The 19,552-nt window shown below is 36.1% G+C and overlaps 1 protein-coding gene across 1 annotated transcript in view; it reads right to left on the bottom strand.

The window, feature by feature from the left end:
* The window catches only part of PRDM5 (PR/SET domain 5), a gene marked incomplete at its 3' end in the record, with an annotated part of 77,781 nt that overhangs the window by 7,247 nt on the left and 50,982 nt on the right, over positions 1-19,552 (bottom strand). Inside the window, exon 13 of the mRNA XM_083367038.1 lies at positions 6,232-6,317. Within this exon, the coding sequence (XP_083223164.1) occupies positions 6,232-6,317 (86 nt within the window). The remainder of the gene's footprint in view (positions 1-6,231; positions 6,318-19,552) is intronic.

Genomic DNA, 19,552 nt, shown 5'->3' on the forward strand with positions numbered 1-19,552 from the left:
TTTATGAAAACCACATTTTGTGAGCCCTCTGAAAATGCATTTTACTATGTGCATGTGATGTTCAGTGGAAAGTTGAAAATAAATCAAAATAGTTCCATATCGTAAATACTGTAAAGGAAATCACAGCTATGTAATTGCTGATCATTACAAATATTTAATTTAGGGATCTTGGGCTGGTAAATCATTAAACACTTAGCGTAAAATTTCTGTGCTGCACAAAATTATTTATTTATTATTTATTACTATTATTTATTGATCTTAGTAGCTCTCAATTTCTACCTTGTGTTTCAATAGAGCATTTGCTCCCAGTCGTAATGTTCTTTAAAATGTTTGATCAAAAACCTGCAACTGCTCTAGAGTCCAGATTGTCCATTTTCTTAAATATTCCTTGTTTTATTATTGGTAGTTACTGATCTGTGAATATACCAATTAGTCTCACAAAAATGACAAAGATTCATCTTAGGTAGCTAGCTGTGTCTAGTGCAGACATGTCAAACACAAGGCCCGGGGGCCGGATCCGGCCCGCAAAGTGGTTTCATGTGGCCCGCAAAACCATCCTGGAAACAGTGAGGGAACGGCCCCCGTTGCCTTGGCACTTGCCCCAGTCCCATCTCCTTCTGCCAGAGACCCTCAGATCTGTCCCACTCCTGCCCAGGCCCCCATAGGCACCCTTGATGCGAACGATGTAGAGCTGGCCATGCCCACCCAGTAGGCCATACGCACTCTAGCCACACCCACCCAGTAGGCCACACCCACCCAGGCCACACCCACCCGGCCCCCTGAGGGCAACCACAATGCTGATGCGGCCCTCAATGAAATTGAGTTTGACACCCCTGGTCTAGTGGTTAAGGCTCCAGGCTAAAAAGCAGGAGACCTTAAGATCAAGTCCTGCCTTAGTCACGAAAGCTGGCTGGGGATTTTGGGCCTGTCACTCTCTCTCAGCCCAACCCACTTCACAGGGTGGTTGTTGTGGGGAAAATAGGAGGAGGAAGTTGCATTGTTTGCCACCTTAAGATATTTTTATAAATAATAAAGATGGGATAAAAAACAAATAAATCTTAGTTTCTTGTGATCATACCTAGCACTGTGTTCAAATATGCAAACTAAATTTGGTAACCTTGAACCAATTATTGTCCCTTTGTGAGAAACAGAAACCATTTCATTATATAACCTATTGTGCAGAAACAATTTCATTAAAATAATCTTCTATTGTGCAAATAAAATAATTGGAAGATTTTTGACAAATAAAATATACAATCAAAATGTGCAATATCAGTAGGTTACAATCAATTCAAGATGTTTAAAGCCCTTCATGGCATGGGACTAGGTTACTGGAGGATCCAATGACATTGACCTGTCCCATTTGGTCAAGCAGTGAAGATAATTCAGCTGTCTAAGCACTAAGAAGAAAGCCTTTTTCATGGTCCACCATGCCCTATGGCAGGGCTTTTCAACCAGTGGTACGGGTACCACCTGTGGTACATTGGCACCTGGCAGGTGGTACATGACCATCCTAGAAAAGTGCTAGTGGGGGAGGGGAAATGAGCTAATCCGGTGGCAGCACCGCACAAGCCTGAGTGAGAGATGGCTGGAGCTGCAGGTCTGTCAGGGCTTAGCGGAAGCACCAGGATCAGTACTGCTTTCCAGCTGATCAGCGCTTCTTCGGGGCTGTCAGGGCTGAGTGGAAGCACTGGAGCTTGGCGCTGATCCTGGCACTTTTGCTAAGCCCAGAAGAAGCACCGATCAGCTGGAATGTTGCAACATCTTCAGGATCTTGTGATTTACATTCAGATGCTTGGCAACTTATTCATATTTATGACGGTCACATTGTCCCAGGGTCATATGAAGTGACCAAAACCTGCTGCAGCCACCTAGGGGGGGAAATAAAAACCAAATACACCCCCCACCCCACCCACACTGCCAATCCTCAACAAAAATGCTCACAACAATGAAAACCTCAGACAGGAAGAAGAGCAACACCGGGCAGGCAGGCAGGTGTCTTGCTTGGCTGTGGCTTGGGAGGCACTTTTTTCAGTGCTACTGTAACTTCAAACAGTCACTAAGCAAACTGTTGTAACTCGAGGACTATCTGTAGTTCATCCCCTTTTTCCCTTCTTTTTTTTGTCAAGTTTTTGGCACCTTCCTAGGCGACTGGTGGTACTCAGATGTTACCATATCCTAAAAGTGGTACAATGGGTGAAAAGGTTGAAAAGTCCTGCCCTATGGAACATCTTGCTCCCAAAGAGCATCAAGAAATGGGGTCTAAGAGTGATATGCAACCCTACAGGTGGTTCGTGACTTAAGAAGACTTCCTGTTCCTCTTTAAGTTTTTAATCTTTAAATTTCTCCCCTCTAATTTTAGGTTCTACCTCTGTTTTTAACTGTGTTTTGAATTTTTTTTACATTGCCATATTTTTTTATTTGCATACCTCCCAGAGTCACTAAGCTGAGATAGACAGTGTATAAATTTGATAAATATATTGACAAGGACAACTACCCATAACCCAACCTCTTTTATGTCTGCATTCAATAAATGTAATTATTATTTTACTTTGGAAGACTGCTACTTCTTTAATTTTATAGATATACCATAAACAAGTTGTCATTTACAAACCCAGGAGCCCTCCAATGCCTGTGAAATATTTTTCCTTAATTTTCCAAGTGACTGTTGATAATTAAACCATTTCCTCCCTTGAATTTATTTTTTCATATTTATTTTGATTCATTCAGTATATTTTCCATCAAAATGGCTTTAGTTGATTCTCAAACTGTTCCTACAGCTTATATGTATCTTTGGTGTATATTTACAATAGCAAGGAACATATAACAACATTTTTATATTATGAATGTTCATTTTCCTGACAGTATCTCCTATTAAACATAGAAGTAGCACTGCTTAATTTTTTTTATTTCCCTGCTTCTGTTTTTCTTCTGTGGAATGGTTTAAGAAAAACCAAACCTGTGCTTACTATGAGAAAGTTAATTTCTATTTTGCATAGTGTATAATCTTCTCAAGGAATCATTACAAATTTCAGTCTTCATGGGTTTACTTGTAAGTATCCCACATCAAAACTGTCCTGTATGGGGAAAATAAAGTTGACATGCTTATAATAAATGAACTGTTCCTGAAGGAAGAGGGAAAGCTGGATAAAGCAGTAGGCAGAACTGACTTTGAAGAATTAAGCTCTAGAATCAGAACATGATAGGATCATACCCTACTGCTCCTACTCATGCATTTGTAGGTTTTCTCTCTGAACTAGATCTTGACTGCTCATCCTCATAGAACATGTATGCTGTTGAGTTGAAAGCAAAAGGCAGAGAAGTGGTCAAGTACCAAGTTGTGTGATAAAGTGCTTCGCATAGCCAGTCAGCTTAGGTAATATTGGTTTGAAACAGGCTAGTATCTGCAAACAACGCTAAGGTGCTAACGCTATGAGCTTTCAGCTATGAAACTCCACCAGAATACTCTTAGCACTGAAACAATTACTCTAATGCCCAGCATACAGTTTCTATGACCTTGTACCACGTGCCAATTTGGGGATAAACCTCAATACAACATAATTTCAGAAAAATATCCCAGGTTTAATCCTAGAATTTCAAATTAGGATTGCAGGATATATACATACCTAGCTAGATTGATCATATATGATTTGCTGTAAAGGCTGCATTTTATTTCTATTTACCATCACAGGAAAGAAGTCACTACATATATCACATATGACTTTCTTTACAATATGAAGATTATATTATGAGGTCACTATTTTTCCCAATGTCAGTTAAAAACGAGCTATAAAAATGATCAAAATATACTGAAATTCTTCCTTGAACTTTAACATTTAGTGGCAATAAAAGATCCAGAAAAAATCCTGGTGAGAGACTGTTTTACTTTTAGTTGGAAAACTGGAAAGTTTAATGATTATTTTAGTAGATGGGAAAAAAAGACTGAACTTTTAATCTGTAAAATTAGACTTCAAAATATATATCTTACAAACCCACAGCATTTCTAAAAGCAGTCACCATAATCTTCCTTTCAGTCAGAAGATATTATAAAATGTTCTCTTTCTTGTCCATGGATTACTATTTAGCTATTAAACTAATGCATTCTGGATGACAAATTTAATCTAACATCATTTGTCTGGTGGTAGTGGGTGGTCTGATCATGTTGATTTCTTCTGTCCAGCAGGGAAAGCAACAGTTTGTTCATTAGAAAACAAAATTCATGCTCTACATAACTTTGGCAATGGCTGTTATGTGATAAATCACTGTGTGCTTCTTGACTCAATATTGGAGAAGCATCATATCATCAGAAGCTCAATTACATTCTGTGTTTTGACTTGGATAGTGTAAAAAAAGGGTTTTCTGGGGGATGCGGCCATAATTCCTTTTTTAAGCTGCTGCTCCAATTTTCAGTGAAGATCCAAATTCGATGTAGAAATGTAACCCACGGCAAATGGTGCTAACAGACACTATCCACCATAAAACATCCTGGTATTATTGGCACTATACATAGTAGAAAATACTATATGTTGTATCTAAGGGCAAAATAATGTACATTGCATGGTATATGAGAAAGGGGAGTATATGCACCTGTGAATGGCTGTATGAATATAAGAGTACATATGTAATTATATTGTGTAGGATACCAGGCCAAATTGTTACTCATTTACAGTTTGCATATTGATATGAATTTGATGACCTAAGTTGATACTTCTTGATGGTTTATTTAAATGTTCTCATTTTAAAAGAATGTAGCAGTAGTAATTTCTACAGACATCAGTTCTGAAGACTGTTACCATGACAGAAAAAGGCCTATATTTAATCTGGATAAAGGTAAAGGTTCCCCCGCACATGTGTGCTAGTTGTTTCCAACTCTAGGGGCTGGTCCTCATCTCCGTTTCAAAGCCAAAGAGCCAGCGCTTGTCCAAGGATGTCTCCGTGGTCATGTGGCCGGCATGACTAGATGCCAAAGGTGCACGGAACGCTGTTACCTTCCCACCATAGTGATCCCTATTTTTCTACTTGCATTTTTATGTGCTTTCGAACTGCTAGGTTGGCAGAAGCTGGGACGAGTAACAGGAGCTCACTCTGCTACGCGGCACTCGGGATTCAACCCGCCAAACTGCCGACCTTCTGATTGACAAGCTCAGCGTCCTAACCCACTGAGCCACCGCGTCCCTTCTTAATCTGGATAATATTAGTTATTATAGCAGTTCTTGTAACTGAAATCATCAGATGTTTTCCAGTCATTATTGTTTGCACAAGTTGTTTCAAGGAAAAAATGAATCTCCCATTAATGGGGATTGATGGCTAGCACAACAAGATATATAGCACAAGCAGACTGCGTTAAAGCCAGACATTTCAAAGCAATAATATTCAAACTTGAAATAGGTAAATTTAAAAGGATGACAACTCTTCAAAGGATTTATAAACAAATTATACTATCAGGAATTGGATTTATACAGCTATGTTGTTGTTGTTTTTTTAAAAAAAACTTGTTTCTTTTTTAAAAGGACTCCCATGAATCAACTGATTGACATTCCACAGGAAACTTCCCATCACCAATCAAGGCTACCACCATTGCCACTCCATTCAGATGTGATGCAGGCGACAGTAGCAGAAGGCAACTTCCCCTTCTGAACTGTTGCACTGAGGAAGCCTTGAGGAGGCAGATGGTGAAACAACTGCATAAGTTGTAGGTATTAGTGCTTAGGTATTAATCTCCCCAAACCTAGAGGACCCAATAGTAAGGTATTAGGGTTCTCTCTATTCCAAGAAATCCATAAAAACTATCTGCTTGTTCCTGCTTGGACAAAGGGAAAAAAAATCCTTTTGTTTTCCCAATGATTGGGAAATAGAAACAATAAACCAGTGAAAATATTGGGCAAAATAGATCACTTGTTCTGATGGAGAACCAAATTACACGTATACGTGAACAAAGTGAAACATCTAATTGGTACATTTCACTTACAATACAAGCTCAACAATACAATATTATAGTTATTCTACATCCAGGATAACAAAACTGAATTAAAATATACATGCTGGTATGCCAACAGTTTCATATTTACCTAAAAAAAGGATCTCACATTTGCTCAACTAGAGCAGCTTTATGAATTTATCCTCAGCTTAGATGTTTCAGTTCTGCCTAGAAACATTATTTTCTTTTTCTTTCCACCAGTTTTTTTTTTAATTTGGCAGATCATAGCAAAATCATTAAGTGATCCTACTTACTCTTGTATGGGTACGGATGTGCATTTTTAATCCATCATTCTTGCTGAAAGCTTTGTCACAGTAGGGACACTGATAAGGGCGTTCACCTGAAAACAAGACCAGTAAAATCACTCTGTTAATATCTTATGGCACACACAGGACTTTTCAAATGATTGCCCAAATAAGCAGTGATGAAGCCCAAAATTGCTTAGCTACAGCATTATTGTTATATGTTTTCAAATCCTTACTTGGGTCTAATGTTGCCTGAAGAAAAAGAACATCAAAGTAGAACAGCATGTGTATTTTCCAAGAGACAGATCTTTCTGTGGGCCACTATTCACACAAAGAAGGTCTTGTTACCGGCACACTGCCAAATGCATGGGAAAGATCCAGCTGACTGGCACTATTTACACATGCACCTTGCATTTCATAACTACATCATATTGAAATGATTTTCATGGGAGAGCTTTTGTATTGCGGGAGACCAGAGACCGAAGAATCACAAGCTTTAAAGAAACTATCCATGTAATCATAAGCAGCACTAAATGTGTTAAGTTGCCCAGAATTATGTTTGCTGCAATATTATTTATTATTTATTTATTAATTCGGTTTATATACCGCCCTACTCCCAAAGGACTCAGGGTGGTTTACAAGGCAAAATTTAAAAACAATACAATATAAAATTAAAATTAAATTAAATTAAGTCTAGCCGCAAAAAATTAAAATTACAATTTAAAAACATTAAACCCCTCAGTCCAGACCAGATAGCTCAAAGAGCCAGGTTTTTAGGTCCCGGCAAAATGAACGAAAGTCGGGGGCAGTCCGGAGTTCCGTTGGCAGTTGATTCCATAGGGCAGGCGCACCCACAGAGAATGCCCTCCCCCTGGGGATAGACTGATGCAATTACTTCCATGGAAAAATAAAACAAAATCAAAAGGACAACAATGCTGTCTTAACAAATTTTGAATAATATACTCCCTATTCTAGCAACAAATTCTCAATTTGTAGCTATTTTTTACACATGCTATTGCTTTTTGATATGCAATGTTTGCTGGGATGGTATATGGAGTACCATAAAAAATATATAAAAGGATACACAGATCTTAACTAAAAGCATGCTTATTTTTGGTGAATATTCAGTGCATTACTAATGATTCCTTTAATGAAAAATCATGCAAGAAACATAACTAATAAAAAGTCATACAACAATTAATAAGATGATATTCCTTCTCAGGCTAGCACTATTGTGTCAAAGATGGGAGTATAATGGTTGGAAGAATGTGACAAATAAGACACATATCACAGTAGCTAAACTACTGATATGTTAGATGATGGTATTATGGAAGGCCAGAATCTGACGATAATGTTCTTGTAAAAATAAAAAAATAACTAGTTCCAATATTTGTCTTCCCCAAAGTGTACAATATTTTAATAATGCTGATTTTAACCAACTTAAAAAGTCTGGTCTAAATATTTTGTTGTTGTTAGTTGCGAAGTCGTGTCCAACCCATCGCGACCCTATGGACAATGTTCCTCCAGGCCTTCCTGTCCTCTACCATCTTCTGGAGTCCATCTAAGCTCACGCCTACTGCTTCAATGACTCCATCCAGCCACCTCATTCTCTGTCTTCCCCTTCTTCTATTGCCCTCAATCTTTCCCAGCATTAGGCTCTTCTCCAGTGAGTCCTTCGCTCTGCTTAATATTACAAAACTTTTCTCCAAAACTGTACCCTAGCTCCCAACATCTTCCCAGCTACTTTCATTTTGAGAATACTGCTGGCCATCTACTGTGCATCTTATTCATTCAAGAAGGGATAAACTGGTAAAGGATCTTATAAATTCTATTTTAATTATTTTTAGTAGAAAGAATTAGGCAGCTTATAAATTTGATTTTTTCTTTATGTGTATAATAACTGAACAATTATTAAGCAAGTGAAAGTAACTACTATACGTTGGGTCCTGTGTATGTGGTGATGAGTGAGATGCATAAGTCAGAGACTGGAATGAGAGTGAATTACAGCCTACAAAGATGAATGAACTATATGAACAAACAAACAAACAAACACACCTCTAGATGGTGGGATCCAAAGAGTCATTTGTCTTAATAAATTAAGTTGGGCTGATGTGAAGATGTGTTTCATATCGCAACTTCTGTTCAGGTATCAGTAAGGGTTTGGTTGACTCTGCAGTATAATGATTCAAAGATAGGAATGGATATTTTGGCCATTTGTCCAGTGGCAAATTAAATGAACTCAAATATTCTGGGAGTAGCAAAATCTGTGAAGAGTTGTTGGCCACTATGCCACAAGCACAGGCTTTACCCAAGGGGGCTTATGTCAGTGTTTCTTCAACTGTGGTCTTAGGAACCCTGGAATCTCCCAAGGACTTCCCAGTGATCTGCAAAATCAAAACCATTTGATACTATATTGTAAAACAATATAGTATTAAAACCTATCAAACAATCATGAGGAGCAGTACGGTAGTGAATGTGTCAATTTTATTTTTTAATGTGGTAAATATCTATAAATATCCCATATAAGCAAATGTCTTTTGGTGCAAGTTAGTATACTCTAGTGTACTCTTGTCCAGCTCAAATGTAGCCCTGGACAGCTAGTAATGTGGCCCCACAATACAATAAAAATATAAAGAAAGAAAGAACATTTGCTATTTATTTATATGCATTAACTATATATATTTTATATGTGCTCCAACATAATTCCTCTTCATTCAGTTCTCCCCAGGCAAGCCAAAATGTTAGACAACCATAGTCTAGAGTCTAACATGATAGTCAGCATTCTGTTTTCCTATCTCAAACCAGCTCATAGCTACAGGTATTCAGGATATGCCATGCTTATGGACAGCCATTAAGTGTTCCCAAAATACATTGTGTACTTCTGGATGCACAGTTCAAGATAATTGCAATTGATGCCCTTATATAATTTAATTACTTCAATCAATTGTATCCAGGTATCTCACTTAACTAAAATAAATCAACTGAATTCTACCACTACTGAATGACATCTAAAAATTCTTTATTGGGCTCTCCCAGATAAATGGAGTCAATCTTACTATATCAAAGCCACAGAAATGTAGATGACCACAAGATGGGAACATCAGTTACAAAAGAAAAAAACTTGAAATGATGGAATATTTGCATTGTACTAAGCTAAGGAGTTTTATAAAGAGAAATAGAGTTAAGAATAGAAGAGAGAAATTGAGGAGGAAGGCCATAAAAAGAAACAAAGCCTACCCTTCTAAAGAGTAAATTATCACCTATAAATAAGCATAGACCTGTGTTGATGTATTTGTAACTTGTCATATTGTGCATGAGATGTGATTGTTAATAAATGTTCTAAATGATTAAAAACAACTGGTTCTCTAAGTAAATAAGTTAGAATTTAATACTCCTTCTCCTGCCAGCCACCTAAAATGCTATGCTGTAAAGCAGAGGTGTCAAACTGCCGGCCCGCGGTCCAGATACATCATAGCAAAACATCCCATTGCCAGCAATGGCAAAAAAAAAATCACGATACATTGCGACATGTCACGTGATGTTGTGAGTTTGATACCCCTGCTGTAAAGGAAAGAACTAGAGAGAAAACAATTACAAAATGGAAGCAGCAAGATTTTAAAATGTATCTGTTTATCTGTTTATCTCCAAAATAAATTTACAGTAGAAGAAATTATTTCATCTGTGGCCAAATAAAATAAGGTCTCTACCATAAAAAGAAGAAGAAAGTAAAAAAAATAACACTTCTCCAAAATTCACATTATACACAGGTAAAGAAGAGCTCAGGGCCTGAAATTCTTTGACCTCTAGAATTCCTCTGTAAGTTCTTACCCAAGAAAAAATATTAAATGTATGAGAGGATAATCATGCTAAATATTTTTTTAAAATTACTTTAATAACAGCAAATTTAGGGTTCTTTTTCTAGTGAGTTGAAGGCAAATAACTCCTAACACATACTCCATTTAGATTTTGAACTAAAAAGAGAGTTGCTCTCCTGATCCAATATGTTACAAAGCATTTAATTCACTCAGAAGTGACAGATGGGGCATAAGCTTCACAGAAAATGGAGGGCCATGGTGGCGCAGTACTGCTTTCTAACCAGTATTGAACTACAGCCAGTAGTTTGATCCTGACCAGGTAAAGGTTGACTCAGCCTTCCATCCTTCCAAGGTGGGTAAAATGAGGACCCATTATGAAGGCAATATGCTGACTCTGTAAACTGCTTACAGAGGGCTGTAAAGCACTATATAATTTAATTTAATTTAATAACATTTATATACCGCCCTTCTCCCTGAGAAGTGGTATTGCTATTGCTATTTTGTAAAATGACTTGAAGAACTCTGCCCTAAACCCATTCTTTCTTCTCAGATGTTTTGCTTTGTTTTTCTTCAAGATAGCTTGACACAAGTACAATCAAGTCAGGAATAGTAATGGCCACATATAGGGTAAGACAAAACCAGTGCTTTTTTGGTAAAAGAAAAAGGTGTCGGAACTCACACATGTCATACAACCCGCCATGCCTACCCTACAAGGTTCCATCCAAAAAAGGTGCCGGAACTCCGTTCTGAGCATTCTATGAGAAAAAAAAGCTCTGGACAAAACAATATAAAAAAACAATTAACCAATAAAGTAAGAGCCTACACTAAAGTTAGCAAAGGAAATATTTTCTATTAAGTCCCTAAATGAATTCAGTTACCAGTTTCATGTTGGTTCTATTCAGCACTTTGGTTTCAAGCGAGTTACTTTGGAGTTTACACTGCCTGTTGGTAACACCTTCACCAAAGACTCTTTATCCAGAATTCTAAGTCCAAGTTTCAGCACAGCTACTTTACAGAGCTACTGACTCTGAGCATGTTTCCCCTCGTTTTCTTCACATTCAAACTGCTACAGGGATCTGTTCTATCTCTCACTTGGAAAAAAAGGTGTCTTGTTATCTTGTTAAATCTTCTGACAATGGTATTCGTCTGGCTTATTTGACAATGTTTCAGCAGTTTATCAAATTTCCCCGCTTATGTTTTCATTCCTCCTTCTCCTTTTCCTCCTCCTTCTCTGTCAATAGACTTTGACCTGTCATCTTGGGCTTTATCATCTATAGATTGAAATACTGAAAGCGACAAGACTTCATGCTGACATGTTTATTTCGTTTTAATTATTCTTTTGCATACCCATTTTCTTTAGTACTTCTCTAGGGGTTCTTAAAACTCAATGTTCAGGTTGTGTGTCAAACATCTTTCTGAGGAAGATGGCATTAAAATCATTTTACTATATAATTTACATACAATATATTTGTTACATCAGTTACTTATTATGTACCTAGACATAAAATAAATAAATAAATAAATAAATATACTGTAAACATGCTATATGGAGCTTCTCAGAAACATTTTAATACTTTGGGAATAGAACAAACAGGATGGTGGAGGGAGGGCAAACTGCAGTATCCTTTGCCAAATGAATTGTTCCTTTCCTCTTACTGATTTAACTCATTAACTCTAAATGTAAAGGTTTAGGCAAGCATTTTAACAAGGTCTGCAAGTTGTTCCAAATGCTCTGATTTATTAATTCCACATCTGTTTGAAATGTGACACTATCTCTCATGACCCCCAATGTCACCAAACCATGCTGTCATCCTTTGGACACTGCAGGAACTATTTGGACTCAAACATTTAATTAATCCAGTTGACATTTTTATGTTGTTTGGTTTTTGCACTTCAAGAAAAATGTTTAGAAATGTTTGGAAACAATGGAGTGCTGACAGCCTAATTCTGAGACCTTCCCCATTCTTTTATTCTTTGTTGATAGATAAAAGCCTTGTTTTAAAGAACTCACTTAGGCTCTTTTTAGCTATTAAAGAATATGGTCTGGACCACAAGCTACTTCTCTGTTTATTTAAGGAAGGACACTTTATTACGTTCCCAACTCTACTTTTGTCTCTCTGAATCAGTCATATACAATTGGAAATAGCTTTTCCATTTCCCAGCAGTAAATTTCCATAGGCTTAAAGAAAAGCAAGAAAGTCCCATCCCCACTGATTTTGTTTTATTCACAGAAGGGAAGTTTATACCCACACCTATATAGCTCTGTAGTTAAGAGATGGTTTGGTAGCTAATTATAAAGTGAGACTTGCTTTAGATTATGAAACAGAAAGCTTCAACTATCACAGTAGGTGGATTTAATTAAATTTCAGTTCTTTTGTCTGAGCAAAAAACTAATTTTTAATTGATGTATGGCTTGCATTTCAAGATTGCTATCTGATATTCGTATACATTTTCCAGAATTGTGAGCCTAGGGCAATACAGAAATTATATTCTAAAGTTAATTAATTAATCATATGGTGGGTGCCATCTATGTTTGTGTTTATTTATATATTTGTTGAGTCATAATTGTTTATTTTTAATCAATGTTATTCTTATTTTTTAAAAAATATGAAATATAAAAAGGGAAAAATTGGTGGGGAAGAGATGAAAAAGGGAGAAAAACATATGCATAAAAATATGGTATACATGTTGTACTACTTGAGGACTATGTTTAAAAGGCCCAGAAAATAGCCACATGTGAAGCATTTTAATGAATTAGCATGATAAGACCAGGAGACTCCATAGGACTGGTTCACCTTTGACAATAAACAGAGCTGTTTCCATTTCATGAATATGTTTGCTACAATTCTGTGACAGTACATTCAAGCCATTGATCTTACAAATACTGCTTCTATATGGCAATGATTCTTCTATTAGTACAATGTTAATTAGCTATGAATTTGTTGATGGCCATTTGTACCCAAAAATATCCGTTTACCTACGGCAACACCTGCGGCCGGCGTCAACTTCCCTCCGTCCAGTGCGCTCCCACAGAGAGGGCCTCCTCAGGGTGCCTCCTATCAAAGAATGCCGATTGGTGGCCCCCAGGGGGAGAGCGTTCTCTGTGGGCATGCCAGACCTATGGAACCTCTTACTGGTTGAGCTCCGGATGGCCCCCGACCTTCTCTCCTTCCGGCGCGATCTCAAAACCTTCTTTTTTGAACAAGGTGGCCTGGTCTGACGGGATGGGGTTGGGTTTTTTATAATTAGTTTTAACTTTTAATATGTATTATTACTACGGGCATAGTTGTTTAATCACTTTTTAATTTTTGTATCCTGTTTTTATTATGTATTGCCCTGTTCACCGCCCTGAGTCCTTCGGGAGAAGGGCGGTATACAAATTAAATTATTAAATTAAATTAAATTTTGAGACAAAGAATAATCTATCATTCTGTTGACTTCTAGAATCAGGAACAGGGACTCAGTTCTTCACCTCATTACTTGGGCTAAACTTTATGGCTAGACCTTATATAGTTTATGAAGGTTACAGTAAAAAGCTTTTTCTAAGTTAAAATATGTAATATTTCAGTTGTTTCAAGCACATTGGATAAAAAGATAGAGCTGGTTTAAAAGATTGATTTACGTTATTTTAGTTTTAAAAAACTTTTAAAATTAATTCACAGCTGTTAAACATTTTTGCAGCTTAATTTATGGTTTTACAACCAGATTGTGTATTTAAATATTTGTCCACACTTTGAAAAACATACAAGTACACAGACATTAATTTAAATAGATTGTCTTTCCTAGTCAACATTTTGGATAATAACTTGAAGCTCATTGCCATCATTAGCACCATGGTGGACCAAAGTGCTTTGCAAGTCTTCTAAACTTTTAAAATTAATATGTGCTTAGCTGTTTCATTTCATCTGAGATGATCCATAGTATAATTTTGATATATAATTAAATAATAGAGACAGTTAAATATATTTTCTATAGGGATTGTTAAACATGGTCTGATATTGCTTCATTTCGTCACTCCCAACATATATTATTGCTGAGAGAAACCACATAATAAAAATCCTCAAATGTCCTAAATCAGATTAAGGCAAAAAGAAACTCTTCAGTACTCTAGTGCTACAAAAAGTCAACAATTCCAACTAGAGTTTGCAAAATCCACCTTATTTGCAAAATCAAGATAATTTTATTGGGCATGAGGTCAGGAGGGGTGAGGCTGTTAAGCCATCTGGATTGCACATTCAATGCTTCCTGCCAGATGATCAATGCAGCAGCTTACAAAAGAAGTTATAAGAGGATTTTTCTAAGCAGAGATAGTGTGATCAATTTACAACAGTGAGTAGCAATCACAACAGGCAGCATGATTACAGGAAAAGCAAATAACATTGTAAACTATGAAGATATATTCAAAGAGATTAGAAAAGTCAATTAAGCTAATGGAGCTTCTGTGACAATCATGAAGAAATTTGCTAAATAACATATGGTATATTTTTTAAAGAGAAAGATAGAAGAAAAATAACAAACAGCTATTGCCATAGTTAAGTTTTTTAAAAAGCATAAAATTGTAAGGTAACCAATGATTATAATCTACTACTGTAGTCTGTGTTATGTGCATTTTAATCATACTATTGCTTAGCCCAGCTATCTAATAATTTCCTTGTTTCCTTGTTTATCGTACAAATATCAAGAGTATAGGTGATGTGGAAATCAAAAGATGAGACATAAAATTTGCTATTATAAAACAGGTCAGTGGAATAACATTCAGATAAGGAATTTGTACCCATTATACAAACAGTGATTATAAAAAGATCAGTGGAAATTATAATAAAATTCAATTAAGACCATTTTTACGAGCCAAATATAAATAATCTAAATCAATTCCAGCTAACTAATGAGTCTTAAATGAATTTTTGCCTTAGAACAGGTTTAAGAAGTGCAGGTATTACAGCTCAAGAATTTGCAGAGTATTGGTATTTTAGATACATTAAAAATAGGCATGTAGTGTGTGGTGTAATTCTGAACACTGGGAATTCAGCAATAAATGATGTAATAAAATCATCTGTAAGGCAATCATGGCCCAATGCAAGACTCACTATTTACTATGGTATAAATCATACCACTTATTGAGAAAGATTTTAAAGAAATATAAAGAGTAACAAAACTTGAAGGAGCTAGGAATACACTTGGCACCTCAGTCAAATGCATATTTGTTTAGATTAAGAGCCAAAGTTGTATTTTGGGGTTTAATCTATACTCAAAACTATTAACTTTAATGGACATAAGCATATTTCTATGATGGTTTGTGCCCTTGTACGTATATTTAAAAGAAAGAAATCAGTTGCACACAGAAAGCTTTAGAATATTTGACCCATATGGAGTGCTAGTTGTTTTTATACTTCCTCCCAATCATCAACCTACTAGGTGTTGTTATTCACTGATCTAAAGAAATCACAGGTAATCAGGCAAGATATTCTTTGAGATTATGAATCTCTCCCATCCACTAGTTGCAAACTAACGGGAGGCTGACAGTTTCCTGAAACTTTACAGGTACTTTTGAAAATTTAACTGTCATGGAGAGAGAAGTTAGACAGTGATAAACAACCTGAATAGATTAGGAATGCAGAAGTCATAAAGTGGTCTGGTTTATTACAATGACAGCATTTTTATAGACAACAGATAAATTCTTCAAAAAATGGAGGAAATATTACCTTTGGGTTTCTTACTAAAGTAATAAGATCAGGAAAATCTATTTTACAGTATATAAAATTGCACTGTGACTAGCTGAACTCAGTAATCAGAATAAATCATGAAAAGAATTCAACATTTTAATATCAACTGATTTTTTTACAATTTTACAATATGAACATAGATTACTATCTGAAATTACCTTCAGAAAAATGCTACCCAGAATTGAAAGCATTAGCTGTAAGCTATATTGAATATATGACAATTGACAAAGTTTGGTTCTAATTAAGTTAAAGATTAACCAATAGATTTTTGCTTATTTTAATTTTTGTTGCTGAAGTTCATTACTTTCTGACAATATAACTGTGTCTATGTATAATTATTAATTAGACTATTCCACCTTTAAAAGGTAAAGGTTCCACCGCACATGCATGCTAGCGTTTCCAACTCTAGGGGCCAGTGCTCATCTTCGTTTCAAAGCTGAAGAGCCAGCGCTTGTCCGAGGACGTCTCCGTGGTCATGTGGCTGGCATGACTAGATGCCAAGGGTGCACGGAACGCTGTTACCTTCCCACCGTAGTGATCCCTATTTTTCTACTTGCATTTTTACATGCTTTCTAACTGCTAGGTTGGCAGAAGCTGGGACGAGTAACAGGCGCTCACTCTGTTACGCGGCACTCAGGATTCGATCCACCAAACTGCCGACCTTCTGATCGACAAGCTCAGCATCTTAACCCACTGAGCCACCGCGTCCCTTTATTCCACCTTTATTACTTTATAATTAACTCAAGGCAGCGAACATACATAATACTTCCCTTCCTATTTTCCTGTGTGGTAGTTGGTCTCAGAATGACTGGCCTAAGGTCATCCAGCCTGATTTTCATACCTAAGATGGGACTAATTTGTTCTACTTTCTGACTGTTTCATCTGTTAATTCATCAATAAGATTGTTGAGTCCCTTTATTGAATCAGATATCATATATAGCTGATATTGTAGCTAATATTTTCTAATTCCATTTTTCAGAAGTTAAGACAATGGAAGTCATTTCTCAGAGTTTCTTTTTAGTGGAGATATTCAAGGAGATGCTAGCTAATCATTTGGGAAGCTTTAATTTTGAGTCTAATGCTAAGCTTTAAACAAGAGATTGAACTCAATGGCTTCTCCAAAATATATGATTCTATAATTCTTTGATTTTATGAAAACTTCAAAGGGAGAGGGAGTGCTGAGAAAGTGAAGAAATGGACCAAAGTTTTGATTGATTGGAGAAGAATTGCTTTTAATTACAATGTTATGTTAGCTTACTTACAATGAGCCTTGGTGATGCAGTGGTTACAATGCTGTTGCTAAGTTAGCATAGTGAACTATCTATTTTAGAAGGATAGTAGTAAAATAAAGGCTATTGCAATAGAGTGTTATAAGCATGGTAGATTGTACCAGCATACAGGGTATACAAATATTTCAGATTTACTTCTCAATAATGTAGATCTAGACAGAATTACAAAAAGGATGAATAAATAAACAGCTTTAATCTTAACAGGTGGTCATGTGAGATGAAACTGATTAAGACTTATCAAACAAATGATTAACTGCACATGTGCTGTCATTTTCCCACAAGCCAAATTTATTTATGAACAGAATGTCATAGAAAGGCTATTTGTTAACAAACACTTTATATGTCATATGCCAATTCTTCCTCTTTTAAGTTGGGAACCAGCACCACTAAAACATTCAGCAGCTTGCCAATTATTAGAATATTTAATTTGTGGTGAATAGAATGCTTTAGAATATGTATTTCACTCTGGAAATATTTCTGTGCTATGTACAGTGACAGCTATGAAGTATTAGTTGTAGGTAGTTATTCCTATTAGGCAACATAGACAAGTATAGTTAGTGGTCTGGGAAGATAATGGTACCAACAACAAGTACTAACAGAAGAAAATCTTTGAGGAACTAGAAAAAATTGGATTGAAACTAGTGACATATTACAAAACATCTTGCAACAACCCTTGATATATTGTACAGGCAGTTCTCAAATTATGACCAAAATTGAACCCAAAATTTATGTTGCTAAGTGAGACATTTGTTAAGTAGGTTTTGCCCCATTTTATGACCTTTCCTGCTACAGTTGTTAAATGAATCACTGAAATTAAGTTAATAATACGGTTGTTAAGTGCCTCTGGCTTCCCCATTGACTTAGCTTGTCAAAAAGTCTGAAAAGGTGATCACATGATCCTGGGACATGTTAGCCATCATAAATATGAGTCAGTTACTAGGTGTCTGAACTTTGATCATGTGACCATGGAGATGCTGCAACAGTCATAAGTGTGAAAAATGGTCATTTTCAGTGCTGTTGTAACTTGGAATGGTCAGTAAACAAATAGTTGTAAGTCAAGGATTATATGTACTTCAATACCCAATAAACCAAACCAAAACTCACATTCTTCCTTTTCCCCCTTATATCAAATTATGTATTGGACCCACTGAATATTTTTATTTTTTTAATCCCATTTATATCCCGCCCTTCTCCGAAGACTCAGGGCGGCTTACAATTTAAGCACAAACCAATGTGCTTAGCAATAGCCTTCATTCTATGTATATGCCTGCTTATTAGGGCTTTCGCCCCTCCCCAAAGCGGCATTATTACAAAGTCAGCTTATTGCCCCCAACAATCTGGGTCCTCATTTTACCTACCTCGGAAGGATGGAAGGCTGAGTCAACCTTGAGCCTGGTGGGATGCGAACCTGCACTAATTGCAGGCAGCTGGTGTTACTTAAGGAGGCATTATATGCTGTATATGCTGTACCCACACTCTGCCTTAAAAACCTGGTTTTTTTTTAGTTTTCTGCATTGAATCTTATTCCCCTGATAATTTCTACCTCCCCCATTAGTATTATTTTCAACTAACTACTCTCCATTTGGTATTTCATGAATGTTTTTCAGTTTTATATTGATATTCCCTCAATGCTCTTTATTAAAATGCTAATTGCCTGACAAATGCTATTTCTCCAACAATGGTATTTTTCCTTCATTACATCTTCCAACCAATATACTTCCATTGTATTATTATAATGTAAAATTCAAGCCCTTTCTGTAAAGCATATATGGACACTATTTTTGAATTTCATATTTGTTCTGGGATGTGACTTTTTTTAAAAATACTTTTAGTTAATAGATCTCTGAGACACAGTTTGGAGAAAAAGTGAAAGAAAAGTACTGCCATCTGAACAAAATGTATAATGAATTAAAATCTTAAACATTTCCTATTTTAATACCTTTATAAAGAATTTTACCTAGTGATTAGTAACTGAACCATCTAGGATATGAAAACAAATTCTTTTTTAAAATCTAATATAATTTTCTAAACTGGCAAATTATTCTTAAAATAGTTTTTGGCATGTGTCCAATAGAAGAATCTTGGTTTTTAGATCACTTTCAGTTCTACTTCTATCAATGGAAGAAACTTCTAATATTGTGTGTGTGTGTGTGTGTGTGTGTGTGTGTGTGTGTGTGTTTATACTTATATTACTATTTAAGTCATTAGGATACAAAGATCTACTACCCAGAACTCTAAAAGAAATTACAATTACCTTGGAATGAGTTTAGTGACTTTATGTATGCCATTTACTTGGCAGGCATACAGAAATGGTCTACCACTGCTTTTTTCTAGCTTGCTGTCTGAGTTTCCAGTCTGGCCAATTGCCCTGACATTTATGGGGTTTCCCATCTGATTCTGCTTGATTTCTAAGTCCAATAAAAGTTGTTTGGGAAAAAGAGTGCTGTGTATTCAAATAATTTTATCTTAAACATCAGCAAAACCTCATATTTGTGCATGAAAG

Source organism: Vipera ursinii, assembly GCF_947247035.1.
Source record: "Vipera ursinii genome assembly, chromosome: 7".
In the NCBI taxonomy this organism is placed as follows: domain Eukaryota; kingdom Metazoa; phylum Chordata; class Lepidosauria; order Squamata; family Viperidae; genus Vipera; species Vipera ursinii.